This window comes from Aulonocara stuartgranti, assembly GCF_965226115.1.
Source record: "Aulonocara stuartgranti genome assembly, chromosome: 7".
In the NCBI taxonomy this organism is placed as follows: Eukaryota; Metazoa; Chordata; class Actinopteri; order Cichliformes; family Cichlidae; genus Aulonocara; species Aulonocara stuartgranti.
Window position 1 is genome coordinate 50,162,298 of NC_138945.1, and position 13,720 is coordinate 50,176,017.

Sequence of the window (13,720 nt, forward strand, 5' to 3'; positions counted from 1 at the left end):
ATGCGTGGTAAGTTTGTATACAGTGTCACCATGGAAACAAATTCCATCAAATCTTTATCTGTTTTGCTCTTGATGTACTCGTTAGACGGGCTGGACATGTGCGTCTACAAGGGGGAAACTGCCACAAAACTTGGGAAGCAACTACTAAAATGCTTTGTCACACATCTGTGGCATACACACTTTTTCTCTTCTGAAATTTGAAATGTTGCCAGCTTTCCAGATTCCTCAGTTTTCTATAAAGTTACTTGTGATTATGGATTTTACACAAGATAAACATTGCAAATAGTATCACCATTGCGCTGCTACCAAATTATCACAAGATAGTGGGCATGCAAAAAAGAAGTCTTCAACATTTGTCAGTTCCAAACTATCCAATCCACCAGAATAAAATATCCTGACGACTATCGGTTCCTTTTGGGAAAGAACAACAGTGGTACCTCAGTAATCAGAACTGATAAATAAGCAGAATCCAAGCGGACTCAATGGCACTGATGAGTAACAGCACCTCTGCAACTTTGAACTGGACAAGACTAAGGAGATGGATGAAATGATACCCCTTTTTAAAAAATAATATAAGGAGATAAGCAAGTTCATACATTAGAGTGATATTTGACTTTTTATTGCATAGCTCCAACAGGTTTTCTTCCCATGAATCCCTTTCTATACACACACACACACAGCCTATTGGCATACAGTTGCATAGTTCAGTGAACTGTAATAAACCCCCAGGAAGAAAACAAATTCCTGTGGTCCATTACAAGAGAGACTGCAGGTCTTCCGGTACCTGGCTTGTAGTGCATTGGTACAATTAAGTCTTCGAGGACTCCCTGCAGCAGCAGGAGTGGATTTAAAGATCACCTGGTAAAAGGCATTCTAAAATATTTTTTAGAACAGACAAAGCAGTGCATTCAAGCATGCAGTAAGCAACGAGTGACAAAATATTTGTAGGAGTGCAGAAAAATGTACGAGGAATCATTTCATCATAACAGAATAATAATAGCAAAACCTGCAGCTGAAGAGTGCAGAGAACAGCTTTTATGCCTGAGATCCTCCTCTGAAAACGTACCGTCGACTCTTTGGTTTAAGGTTAAAAACAATCAGCCTAGCAAGTCTGAGTTTTGGTGAAGCTAAAAGGCACCTGTGTGAATGTGCAGAAAACTGAGGTGGCTCAGATCTAACAGTCAATACGGTGCTAAAATGTGCAAAATAGGGTCCATGTTCAGTCTCACCTTGCATTGTGTATTTGTCTAATGTCTGGGGAAGAAAGAATAAGACCTTCGAATCCAGTCACACATTAACAGAACTGCTTTTCAGACACTTTAAATAATAACTCTATCAACATCCCAATCAGTAACTGGCTTATTTTAAAGTAATTTGAAAGGATTCTGGTTAACAATCTTATAATCCAACAGCTGCCCGTCTTTGGGATACAAAAAGAATAAAAAAAAAAAACAAACCCCCAAACCTAACAACAACAAACAAAAACTTTAGAAAATATTTTTTAGAAATATATTCTTCAAATAAAAACAGGTTCACACATATTTCTATGATCTGACCAGTTTGAAGCCCTGCCCCGTGTCCAGTATTGCTGGTGGAAACCAGTTGAGCTTGAGTCTCTTGAGACATCGCAGGCAGGCGCTGCAGGTCCACAGCAGGTTCAGGCTGCCGCACCACAGCGCCAGCTGGACCACGGGATAGGTAACCCGGGGGAAGTACATGCTCCAGTGATTGGTGACGTCGCTTCCTGTTGGTAGGTGCAGCGTGTAGTCGCCCCAGTGTTTGGAGATGCCGTAAGCAGCAGAAACCGCCCTGCCCCTCTCTGACCACTGGATGTTGCTGTTTGAGTTGCAGTTGTACTCCACCCACTCGGAGGTGAAGTCTCCGAGCTGCGGCAGGTCATGCAGCTCGACGTCCGCCGCTCTGGAGAGCGTCGCTCCCTGGATGGCAACATACAGATTTTCCACCTTGGTAACCGCCTTCACCCATGGCAGAGAGTTGTCACAGTCGAGCACCACAACAAGGCGGGAACAGAAGTTGGTGTTCTTTTCCCTCCACCACTCCAAGATGTGATCCAGATGTAGAGTGTCTCCACCTAAAGATGTGCGCATGAAACAGCTGATTTTTTTTTTTATTTATATATATATATATATATATATATATAAAAATAAAAAATGGGGCGGTTAATCCTTCAAGCTCAGGTCCTCTGCCAGAGGCCTGGGAGAGGTCTCTATTTCTTTTCTTTCTTTTTTTGCATTATCCTACTGCCAGGGTTTTTGCTAGTTAAAAATTGGCCTCTGGGTGGAGTACCTACAGACATATGCATGACTGATTGTACATTTAGGATGTAGTATGCATTAATATCCATTTTCCTAATATTTCTGGCTATTTAATAAACAAAACAGCATTTTATACTCAAATAAATTAAACTTCAATTCAATACTTGGTTAAAAATATATGTTTTTACAACAACCCAGGTTTCCTTTTTGGAAAGTGCCAAACTTTTTTTCCCTTCAAATACATACGCAGGTTTAGAAAAAAGCGAGTCCCAATCATGACTGCTTCAACTTAAAGCCTCTCTCACCTGCCAGCGCCCACTCGCCAGTGCGATGCGTATGGCCACTGTAGAAGATTACGTAGGTGTCGTGGCGTGGGCCGTCTGGGGTACGGAGGTCCAGAAAGGATTTCATCTTGGACTGCAGAGCCTCCAGGGTTACCCCGCTGGTGGAATAGTCACAGCCAAACGTCTCAATCAGGTGGTGGGCAAAGAAGCGCTGCACGTTGTTCAACATACCCGTAGAGCGCCTGTTCAACTCGTGCACCTGGCCTGGAGGCAGCAGCATCGGCTGACCGTCAGGACTGTAACAGGAAGGAGAATTATGCCACTTTCAGAATTCCATTTCATTTGTGCGCACAGAATATCAATGATGTAAATCCAAACATGAATCTGAATGTGGTCTAAATTGGAGAGGTTTCTAATTCTCAGATACAACGCTGGTCCTCTACCTGCAGTAGTTGGTGGGAATGACCACTGCATAGCCCACGCATGTTCCTCCCAGGGTGTTCCCGAGCTCATGGAAGAGTCCATGGAACAGAGACTCCAGGGGCAGAATGAGCAGGAAAGTGCTCACAAACAAACTGTTTTTGGCCTGCTGAGCAAATTTACAAGAGTCACGTAAAGGAAAAAATGAAACAGGAAACAGAATAACCCGTGTGCTGCAGCAGTAAAGCATTTTTGAGACAGACCTACCTGCCAGCACAGAGCACCCACAGCTACCGTGGACACCAGAGTAAAGAACACCAGGCGTTCAGAGATGAGGCAGAAATGTCGCATGCCTTTGGAGGCCATCACCTTGTCCAGGCCGCTGACCTCCGACCAGCACAGCCTCTGGCATTCGCTGAGCTTAGAGTGAAAACCCCACACAGTGATGACAAACACCATGTGGCAAATACCCCAGAAGAGCGCACACACCACGAAGGCTGGGATCGTGCGGTACCACTGTTCCTGGTCTAAAAGTCTCACAGCAGAAAGGACGATGAAGCTCACCTCCACCGCCAGCAGGGGCAGGAGGGAGACCCGGCGCCACAGCCCCCTCCACACCAGAAACGGTTGCCAGCGCTCGGTCACAGAGAGGCCGCTGAAGTAGACATCGAGCAGAGGGTCGCAGATGAGCTGGCTGAAGAAGCAGGAGAGGGCGAACGGGTTGGTGGTAATGTTCAGAGACTTAAAGAACAGCACGGCAGTGATGACAGCGAAGCAGGCCAGGTTGGCGAGCGCCAGGAGCGCCTTCATCCGCAGCGCAACCATGACCGTGCCCAGAGCGACCACGAGCACCATCACGCTCAGGGACTTCTGAATGAGCAGCGCGGTGCTGGCGATCGCAAAGCCAGCTAGCTCCAGGCGCTCCGCGGAGGTCAAGAAGGCAGGGCGATACCTAGCACATCCAACCAGTCTCTCCAGCAGTGCCCACAGTGTCCTCAGAGCCACGCTGGCCAGCAGCAGGTAGTTGGTAACCTGCTCCCTGACGTCGACGTCCAGGGCGGGGGAGTTGAGGAAACACAGGAGACCCAGCAAAAAACCGAACCACAGGTGGAGGATGTTGAGGCTCATCCTCTCCATACTGAAGTAGTAGAGGCCAATGGCTATTCCAAGGACAACCAGGGCCAAAACAAAAATGACAAGAAGAGCGGACTCCGCGCTTGTTTCCCACCGGACATAGAGACCTATGCACAGGGCCACGAGCAGGTTAAGCCCGGACAAGTAGCCTAGCCACCGGACTGATGACCACATGCTCATCTCTCCGTTGACTTCCTCCAGCCGGGTCATCGCTGCGTGAAGGCAGTGACTGACACAGTAACGTAGAAAACGACACATTTTCCTTTTAAATTAAATACCAACGACCTGAAACTAAAAAATGGCATTTAAGTCAGATATTACCCGGTCTGCTGTCCGCTGTGACATTCAAACTCGGTTTAGCCAGCGGGCTAACTTGTTGAAAGTAGCTAGCTTAGCTGGCGTTAGCTCCTCAGCGGCACATCTTCAGGACGGTTAGTGTCAGCGGTCAAAACACTCACATCTTGGATGTCACTTGTTTGTATTCTTCCATCTGACGTTTGGCACGATTATAAACGATCGCAGTTGGGTTATTCTGACGCCAGCCAGCGGGACTGTGAAAGACATCAGTTCAAAAAGTTTCACATCAAAACTTTTCAGTCAGATGACAGTCGCCATGATTGTGCTAAGACTACGGTAAGCATAAAGGGTCAGAACTGGTGTTGAAAAGTTCAAACGTCCAAACCGTATTGTTGATGCAGTTTTTTTCTTTTATTTATTTATTTATTTATTGAGTTCGCTCAGTTAAACTAAGATAAGACCCCCCGCCGCCAAAACAGTAGAGTAAACTTTCTCCGTGCTGGCAGGAACTAACAAATGACACATTCAAGGAAGATCCGATTATTTGACCCCTGCATTTAGAAAATCCAGTTTGTTGCCGTTTTTCCCCCGACATGGTTTAAGCCTACATTTTCCCTTGTAGATATTTACAATTTAATTAACTTTTTTTTTTAGTAATCGCCTTTTTCCTGTGGACATGGAAGCGGTCTCTTCCATGATTTTACTTCTATCCTCAGGGCACGAGGGGTCGCTAAATGGTTTGACGAGCATGAAAATTATGTGAGTTGCATAGCTTCATATTCCCAAAATTTTAACCCTAGTTGAACGCTTATGGAAGACTTTGGACCAACGTCCCAGTCAGTGCACTCTGCTACTATTATTAAAACACCAGATGAACAATTGCATTTCTGCTTCTCTCCACTACAACTTTAGAGACTTTGGATGAGCATTGTTTAAAGCACACTTAAGTTGTTCTGATTTCTGTGTGGGCTCAATGTGAGACCCTACCAGCCACTCTTTTGACCACATATATGTTTAGATAACCCTTTAGAGATTAGAGGTCTCCCATCACTTTACAGGGGTGTCAAACATACGGTGCGAGGGTCAGAACCAGCCTGGCAAAGACAATAACTGGATGGCTTTGAAGGAGTTCATCTTTGTGTGGTGCATGTAATAGTTAAATAATGAAATTACCAAAAATTCCATCACATCACCAATTTCTTCACCATCTACTGAAGAAATTTTAGTTTTTCTAAAGTGGGTCTGAAAAAAAATCTGAATTAACAAAACGAGACTTTATAAAGTTGTTAAATTTTATAAACCTGATAATTTTAGATTTTATAAATCTGGGCAATAAGCTACAAGAACCTTTTGTTATTTTACACATTCTATCATGAAATTGCACTTTTTCCTTATATTATCATAATCTCAGGGATTAAAAGTTTAGTTAAATGTGTCTGCTCTGACAGAAAGGGGAGTTTCACTGCTCTGGCCTACTCGACGGTCTAGCCCCATCAAAGTGGGCTGTACGGGGCCCACAATGTAAAATAAATATGACATCCCTTCCTTACAAAAATACTAACACTCCTTTTTTAATATTATTAATTAAAAACTCTGCGGCCATGGGGTTTGAATGGTTTTTTTTTTTTTAAAAAACAAAAAAAGCAAACAACAACTACTATTTCTGTATAGTACTATCAGAGGAAGATGAAGAACTTCTGACCAAGTTGTAAAAGAGAGCCGTGGACGTTCTAAGTTGTAAACAACTGATTTTTTTTTTTTTTTTTTTTTTTAAATATAAAAATCTTAGCACAAAAGAAGGAACACACACCGCCACCTTATATTTACATTCATTTATAAAAGAGAAATACAATGGTACTGTAAGGACACATTGTTCTGCACTGTTGAAAATGCTGATAATGAAGATGATCCATATCATGCAAATAGGCCAAAAGAAACACTGGAAGACAAAAATCACAAAACACGCCCCTTTAAAGTCTGAATATGTACTGTGAATTTTTTTTCTCCTGTTAAAAATCAGGAAGAAAAAACAAAACAGCAGAGATATGCATTAACCAGAAAATGATATGGAAATGGCAAAAGCACACTGCATTACATAAACACATATCCACTAATATGATGGACAAAACAAAAACACAGAAGGCACCTTATAGTTATTATTGGTATCGTTTTGTGGGCCTATCACATTGGTTGTAAAATTGTGAAAAGAAACAACATTTTGTGACACCCTTTGGGATCAATGATAAAGTGCCACTGACAAAAACAAAAAACCAACCAAAAGAAATTCCACACACTAGAAATTCACTTCTTCAGTCACACAGTCTATTCAGGAACCAGCAGGAACACACAATAACATTTCACCTGGTAGTGTCTTAGCTAAAACCTCCCTGCAGCATACAGCATTTTCAGATCCGACCTCGCTTTCTAAATTTTACAATATTTCACCTTTTTTACAAAAGTGAGTGTAAATTTCTCTCTGTGATTTTTCTAAGGAACTCTGCATCTGCTTTTGTGGAGTGCTGTATTTTCACATCAAAGTTGTAAAACTGTGTCAAAGGAAACTGGTGTAAAGTCACTGACATGCAGTGTTGTACCAATCTGCTGCTTAAGACAAAAAAAAAAAAAAAGATTAAATGCAACAGCAGGAAAAAGATCATTCAGAATGAAGTCAGTCTTTAAGAGAAGAGCAAGACAAAAACCTTGTACCTACTATGCACTTGTACCTTTTTAAACACAATAAGTAAACACTTAACGTTTCACATTAGTAAACCTACTAATACTACTGTATGGTTCTGAAAATGTTTCAAATGCTACAAATACCATTTTTTTGTTGTTTTTTTTGGTAAAAGATACACAAAATCATTCATAGAATGCCAAGTTACCAAGGCATTGCCACAATTTACAACACCAATGTTTGACTGTTTGACTATGGATATCTATTTCCAAACAATTTTTTTATGTCTTGGAAAACTAAAATGAACATCAAAAAAAAAAAAAAAAAAAGTTTTCAGGAAGTTGAGCTGTATGTGCCAGAAGCAAACACGCCCGTCTACTTATTCCATCTCTGTCTCACCAGTGCAATCAAACCCCCGTCGCGCTGCTTAGGTTTGCTGTATTTGGCTTTTTTGTACAGAGCAGCCTGCGACTCTAGCTTATTTCAAACAGAGACTGAGTACAGAATGTAGACAAGCTGACTTTTGATATTAAGAGGAGCGGGGAGTTCAGAGATCTTGTGGGTATTCGATTTCCAACTCTTAAAAAACCTAACTATTTATCAAAATATATCCATCTTTTGTGTGTGTGTGTGTGTGTGTGTGTGTGTGTGTGTGTGTGTGTGCGGGCGCGCGCACACTCTGAAAGGAGTGTGGATATGAGAAAATAATCTGTAAACTTTTCTTTCACACTGTGCAAACTGCATTGTTTTGAGAAGGAGTAGAAGTGGGGTAAGAATGCAGCTGGTTAAATTTGGCAGCGCAGCAGTTGGAGGGGAGACAACAATTAAGCCCTTTTCAGACACACTCTCCATTTACGGTAACCTGGCAGCATCGAAATGTGTCAGCTTCACATCTCAATCAGCATCCTGGTCGCTCTTCGGCAATGCCAATCTTTCTAGGTCAAGCCTTGAAACATTAGCGCGGGCACGGCACAAGTCTGCATGTGTCCCGTGCTTCATTGTGAGCTGCTCAGCTGACCAGAGGATGCATTAAACTTTCAAAAGCGTGGTTACACTTCTAAAAGCTGACACTGATAATACTGTGTGTCAAACCTCATGCTTGTACTGTAGCCTTCTCTCTCACTGTCAGGGGTATATTTGATTTAAAGCATTAGGAATATTAACTAAATATAATTCCATCGCTTTTACAGACTTTTGAAGCCAGCGATGTTATGCTTTCCATGTCTGAAAGGGGCTTTAGGTGGAGAAAAGGGCGGGAGGGTTGCTGGTTTAGCCTAGCTCTGGAGCAAGATGGGATCCTCTAACTCATGAAAGCCGGGGACGGAGCTGCTCTGGCTCTCCCCAGAATCGGAATCATAGGGTGTGTCTGGTAGCTCCGTGAAGCCCCAAGCTAGCTGGTCATCCTCAAACTCGGAACGCGCCTGCATTGTGATGTCTTCACAATCTTCCTCCTCATTGGAATTAAAGTCCTGAGGGATGTAAAGCATCTCAGGGTAGTTGTGTGACACCAGGTCACTGGTGGTGGCCAGAGACACCTTTCGGAAGGCGATGAGATGCATGTGAGAATACTTGACATATTTGTAGCGCTTGAAGCCCAGCGACTCTACCGCGACCCGCCAGCTGCGCATCATGAGGGCGTGGCGGTTTTGGTGAGAAGAGTCAGGCGTGATGATGAGCAGCAGGCCATGCAGCTCCAGCAGCTCATGGGCCTTCTTGCAGCAGATCCAGCGCTGGTATGGCGAGGGGAAGTAGGACAAAAGCAGGGAGAAGACCACCACGTGGAAAAGCTGAGCGGGCAGAGCATCGATGGGGTTATGGAGCTGGCGGAGGAAAGCCTCGACTGCATCACCCGCCAGCTGGAGCGGCTGCTGAAGCTGGAGGTTGAGGAAGTCACACTTGTACACACTCTGAAAAAGCACAAATTTAACACAAATCAGGGTTCAAACTTGATCTATGCCAGCAAACATTTCTACACAGCTCGTTTGTTTTCATGACTTGCAGCTGTTGGGCGTCACTTTTTCTGTGTTCTGCTGATTTTCTTCACATAGTCTAACCACAGCACTGGCAAAGGACATGACTCATTTCTGGTGTTGTTTTTGCTCTATAACGCAAACACCCAAGTGGGAAACTGTATCCATTTCATGTGAATAAACAAATGGTATAAAAGCACATAGTCAATTAAAATGTAAAACAGAATTAATATGCACTCGTACCTCAACCGCAGGCACTATGTCAATACCGACTGTGAGGAACTCGTCAAACTTCAAGAAAGGGTTAAAGCAGCTTCCCACATCAAGAAGGCGCATTTTCCCCAGCTGAGAAATCGAACTGTAGCACAAACAACAACATGCAATGCCTGATGAGTATAATACACAAAATCATATGCATTACACACACTATAGATAACTCTTTGTAATTGCACAGTCATACATAGTACAATAGTACAATGAAATTGGAAAACTGTCCCACATCGGCACTACGTACAACACGACACAACACAGTAACTTAAGTAATAAAAAGAAGAATCAGTGTATGTTTATTGCACATTATTATTACTATAGAGTGAGGGCAGGTCGTAGCAATTCATTTTTCTTGTTTTTTGGACAAAGACTTTATGATATATATGATATAGAGTGTTATCTGTCATACTCATGACAGATAACACTCTTACTTCATCTTACCTGGGGATGGTGCTGTACGGCTGGGCACTCGTAGATGCTGTACCCACACCCATAGCAAGCGTGGCACTTTTCTGATCCTTCTCTAACACTCTTTTCATTCCACCATCCAAAAAGTACTCTTGACAGACGCTGTGGAAGTGGCATCAAAACACTGCGTTTACAGAAGCTCATTTTACAGGCTCAGATTAGTCCGATTTCACCAGGCTCTATAAAACCTAAAAGATGCCCAAAGACCTTTGGGGGCGTTCATACCTGCGACACCATTCAATCCGGCCCTCTCCTTCACACTTTTTGATCCAATGGTTGTCAGCAAGATTCTTCATGGCGAGGGCGTACTCACTCAGTGTCTGCTCATCCTCGCAGTGCTCACGCCAGATCTTGTCAAAGTCGCCCACTAAGTGAGAAAATCAAACCCCCCTTAAAAATAAGGTCAGCAATATCCAAAACATGGCAAAAAACAGCTTCAAGTACTTCAAGTCTTACTCTTGTATGACGACAGAAAAACATTCACAACCTACTTGCAAGTTTTGGTTATCCACTAAATCACCAAAACCGGATCTTGGAAAAAAGGGGGGGGAAAAAAACGGCTGAAAAATCTCAGGTCACTGCTGGTACTTCAATATTGCCTATGTCTCACTTGTTTCTGCTTGCACAGAAGCAGAATTGTGCATCTAAAAATAATAAATAAATAAAACAAAACAAACCCACCCTCAAAACAGTCATTTCACAATAAAAGTTATGTCCACAAAATTTTCCATTTGCAGCTGCTCAGACGTTGACAGCCAGTAGCACAAGCAAACATGCCAACAAGGGAAAAATCCCATGACCAGAAGGGAGAAAAGAAAACTATATAGGAGTTGGTGGTAAACAGCAGTGCTTTCAAAACATGACCACTGTGATTCCATGCCAAGCCTACCAGATCATGCTTCGCTTATTAACCAATCATGAGATCTGCTCGCAGGATGACTTCTTTATGCTCTTCTAGGCTCCAAAACAAGCAGCTACTCTCTCCAGTGCTGAGGTCTTATTCAAACCACAAATTAATCCAAGCTCATTTTAAATACACTACCAGGGTTATGCAGTGTTTTATGGTGGTAAAGTAGGGCAGCGCATACACAAATAACACCAAGACTTGACATTTTAATATGCCTGCATTTTACTACGACACTATTTTAACTATTCAAAAAAAAAAAAAAAAAAAAAAAAACTTTCCAGGATTTCTTTCATATTTCTGAGCAGTGAAATGGCCAACTGTATAATTTTGATTCAGAGCCATTCAAATGAAACAAACTAGCCATGCATTCAAGCAGGAGATTAATTCATATTCTTAGTTTATACTGGAAGAAGAAAATATAAAGAAATCTTGCAAACCGTTGTGTCCTGGCCATTGACTCATCCAAAGATTTATTTCCTCTAGATATTTTAAATTTACCTCTTGTGCACTCCTCCCACATGGATTCCCTCACTATGCACAGCACAACGTCATCACCAGAACAAATCCTAGCTTCTGTAGGATTTGTAGTTAAATTTAAAATTCAGAGGACGTTAAAAAATACATCTTTCATCAATATATCTTTCAACTGCTAACTCAAATATGGAGTTAACTGCACTGATTGGGCTGTAAAATAAGACAACAGATGCTACGTATGCATGCTGATGAGCTGAGATCGGGGTTTTCCAAACTTCCTTTTTTTTTTTTTTTTAAATTGAAGCAAGACAGATGGTTGGATGCTTATGAACTGATACAGTGATTGCAACTAAAAGATCCATTACCTCCTCCCATTTCATCTACTTGAACACAAACATCAGAGCATGTGGTTGCATTGTGTTTTGCATAAAAAGGGCCAATAATGATTTGGTCATTTTATTTGTATGTTGTTTCAAGGCTTGCCAAACAAAGAGACATTAATACCCACCAAATTAACAAATCAAAGAAATCACAGTAATCTGTTATTAAACAGACACTTTGTTGCTTCTTTAATCATCCCCAAATTGCAAATTGCCTGAAATAAAACTCAGAGTGGTAAACAAAGAGACAGTGTTTTCCCTTGTGACCAAAATGAGAATATTTATCAAAAAATAAAAAAGGAGAAGACTCATGCTTGTCTCTCATATGTAGTGGCCCCAATAATTTAAAGAAAGTGAATGATTCACCTTCCACAAACTTGCACAAACTTCCTTCTTTACATGACGTGTGTGCAAAGAAACAGCAGGAAGCAACAGCCACAGACAGGATTTAACCTGCTGTGTCGTCTTTGTGGTTTTTCTCCTGGCAAAAAGTAAGACGAGGTTCTTTTCCCCAATCTCAGCTCCACAGTTGAAGATCTCCTTTGGCTCTTTTATCCTTCAAGACACAGTTAAACCTCCACTAGAAAGGGGGGGGGGGGGGGGGAGTTCTGGCCTATCCCAATGTGCCTTTTAATTAAATTATTTTCGCTGTCTGGCTCTGAACGGTAGCAAATCTCAGAAACAACACTAATTAGGTTGTATAAGTTGCGGCAACTGTTTGCTCAGTCTACAGAGTTATCTTTTATTGACAACCGGGAGCCAATCGGAAGTTACTCTTTTTCTTTCACCAGTCAAATGTCACATGTGTGTTGACTAGGTTTGAGAGCGAGAGATAAGATGTTGTTTGCAGAAGAGCCTTGTGTAAGCTGCCACAATTTATTTCTAAGGAGCTTTAATCAAGGCCTCGCTTGCTTGGTGCAACCCGCTGCTGTCGACTGGAGTCTGCCACCACAACAGCTAATCAGAAGTAAAAAATTTAAAAAAAAAAACTTACAAATCCGTGATTACCGGATTAACCGCTAACTTTTTAACGTTACTTCAACATTTGTGAGATAACTAACAGTATCAGCCCATAGGCTGCAGGGCCACAGAGGGGCCCACTGAGGCTGCTTACCCTCCCTGTATTTCCTACGCAGTTTTCTGTGGACGTTTTTGACGACTCCCGACAGTTTCTCCTGCTCCTTCTTGCACGGTGCTTCACTTGGAATTGGCACGTAGAATAGCTCCGACTGGTTTTCCGTCTCCCCGGTCTCGACATTGTCCCTGGGGTCCATAGCACCGCACCACCGATGTTACCCTCCGCCAGTCGTTTCCCCTTTTCCAGGCTGCAACCCGACCGGCGAACCGGCGCACGAGCCAACAACAGGGAAGCCGATTGGCTACCTGGAGCATACACGCGTCATAAACTGACAGCGCGTCGTCCAATCACAGGCGTGGAAGCATTCTTGAGCTGGCGTGCGTGCTGCGAAGCGTTCAGGTGCATTTGGAAATCTGTAAATTGCTGAAAAATCGTAAACAACACATCAGACAGTGTTGTTTTGTGTTTTGCAAAAGTTTTTATCTACAAAAGAAAACTAAACTTTGTTTTTTAGCCAACTGATTTATTCGTTTAACCCCTAAAACTATTCAAAGATAGTATATTACAAAAAATGTATGTTCTTAGACAATATCCCACTGAACTGAATAACTTTTTGTGTGTTTTTGTCGTTGTTTGCTTTCTTTTATTAGTTCTCCAATTAAAATATTGGACATGTGTTGAAGAAACTACTGGAAGCCCTTCCTGTAAAATAAATTTGCTAGCATTATGTATACAAACCTTGTTCTGAAAAAGTTGGGACACTGTATATTATGCAAAATGACATCAACGTCATCATTATCACAATATACAGTATCACCAACAGGTGATGAGACTCTGGAGAAATCTCTGTGTGCAAGGGAAGAGGCTGAAAATCAAAACTGGATGCCCTATGGCAGCACTGTCATGTAAATCACTGCACAAGCTCAGGAGCACTTCCAGAAATATCTCACTGTGAACATAGTTCAACGTGCCATCCTTATATATCATTTCCCTTCTTTGCATGAAGCCAAACGATTTTTATATTATAACAGACCCATATATAGGATCTAGTCCCCCGCCTCCAACCCCCATCATGATTTAAGACAGGG

General features: G+C 42.3%; 3 protein-coding genes across 5 annotated transcripts in view; 1 reads left to right on the forward strand and 2 right to left on the reverse strand.

Annotated features, from left to right (window-relative positions):
- Window positions 1-603: 603 nt before the first annotated feature.
- tmem168b (transmembrane protein 168b) lies at window positions 604-5,108 on the reverse strand. 2 transcript variants are annotated; one of them, XM_082540410.1, is made up of 4 exons: window positions 3,248-5,108; window positions 3,004-3,149; window positions 2,582-2,856; window positions 604-2,092 (listed from the first exon to the last, which is right to left on the reverse strand). In XM_082540410.1, the coding sequence occupies exons 1-4, from the start codon at window positions 4,370-4,372 to the stop codon at window positions 1,545-1,547; spliced, it is 2,094 nt and encodes a 697-aa protein (XP_082396536.1). In that variant the 5' UTR covers window positions 4,373-5,108; the 3' UTR covers window positions 604-1,544. The 2 variants fall into 2 exon arrangements, with proteins under 2 accessions (XP_082396536.1, XP_082396537.1); XM_082540411.1 differs by having other exon boundaries at window positions 3,004-3,146; window positions 3,248-5,107.
- The window catches only part of LOC309710710 (forkhead box protein P4-like), a 33,446-nt gene continuing 24,395 nt past the window's right edge, over window positions 4,670-13,720 (forward strand). The window contains exon 1 of the mRNA XM_082540413.1: window positions 4,670-4,747. The gene's annotated coding sequence lies outside the window, so the exon portion shown is untranslated. The remainder of the gene's footprint in view (window positions 4,748-13,720) is intronic.
- Window positions 6,229-12,939, reverse strand: samtor (S-adenosylmethionine sensor upstream of mTORC1). 2 transcript variants are annotated; one of them, XM_082540417.1, is made up of 5 exons: window positions 12,669-12,939; window positions 10,019-10,160; window positions 9,767-9,895; window positions 9,299-9,413; window positions 6,229-8,992 (listed from the first exon to the last, which is right to left on the reverse strand). In XM_082540417.1, the coding sequence occupies exons 1-5, from the start codon at window positions 12,826-12,828 to the stop codon at window positions 8,360-8,362; spliced, it is 1,179 nt and encodes a 392-aa protein (XP_082396543.1). In that variant the 5' UTR covers window positions 12,829-12,939; the 3' UTR covers window positions 6,229-8,359. The 2 variants fall into 2 exon arrangements, with proteins under 2 accessions (XP_082396543.1, XP_082396544.1); XM_082540418.1 differs by lacking the exon at window positions 12,669-12,939 and adding an exon at window positions 10,285-11,335.

What these genes read in the sequence shown, in the direction of transcription:
- samtor (XM_082540417.1), bottom strand. Translation starts at nt 12,828, where the DNA reads ATGGACCCCAGGGACAATGTCGAGACCGGGGAGACGGAAAACCAGTCG. An exon ending in CGGATTGAATGGTGTCGCAG is followed by an intron (nt 9,896 to 10,018) that starts GTATGAACGCCC and finishes CCACTTCCACAG; the next exon opens with CGTCTGTCAAGAGTACTTTT. An exon ending in CCGTACAGCACCATCCCCAG is followed by an intron (nt 9,414 to 9,766) that starts GTAAGATGAAGT and finishes TTTGTGCTACAG; the next exon opens with TTCGATTTCTCAGCTGGGGA.
- tmem168b (XM_082540410.1), bottom strand. Translation starts at nt 4,372, where the DNA reads ATGTGTCGTTTTCTACGTTACTGTGTCAGTCACTGCCTTCACGCAGCG. An exon ending in TGGGTGCTCTGTGCTGGCAG is followed by an intron (nt 3,150 to 3,247) that starts GTAGGTCTGTCT and finishes AAATTTGCTCAG; the next exon opens with CAGGCCAAAAACAGTTTGTT. An exon ending in ATTCCCACCAACTACTGCAG is followed by an intron (nt 2,857 to 3,003) that starts GTAGAGGACCAG and finishes TTCCTGTTACAG; the next exon opens with TCCTGACGGTCAGCCGATGC.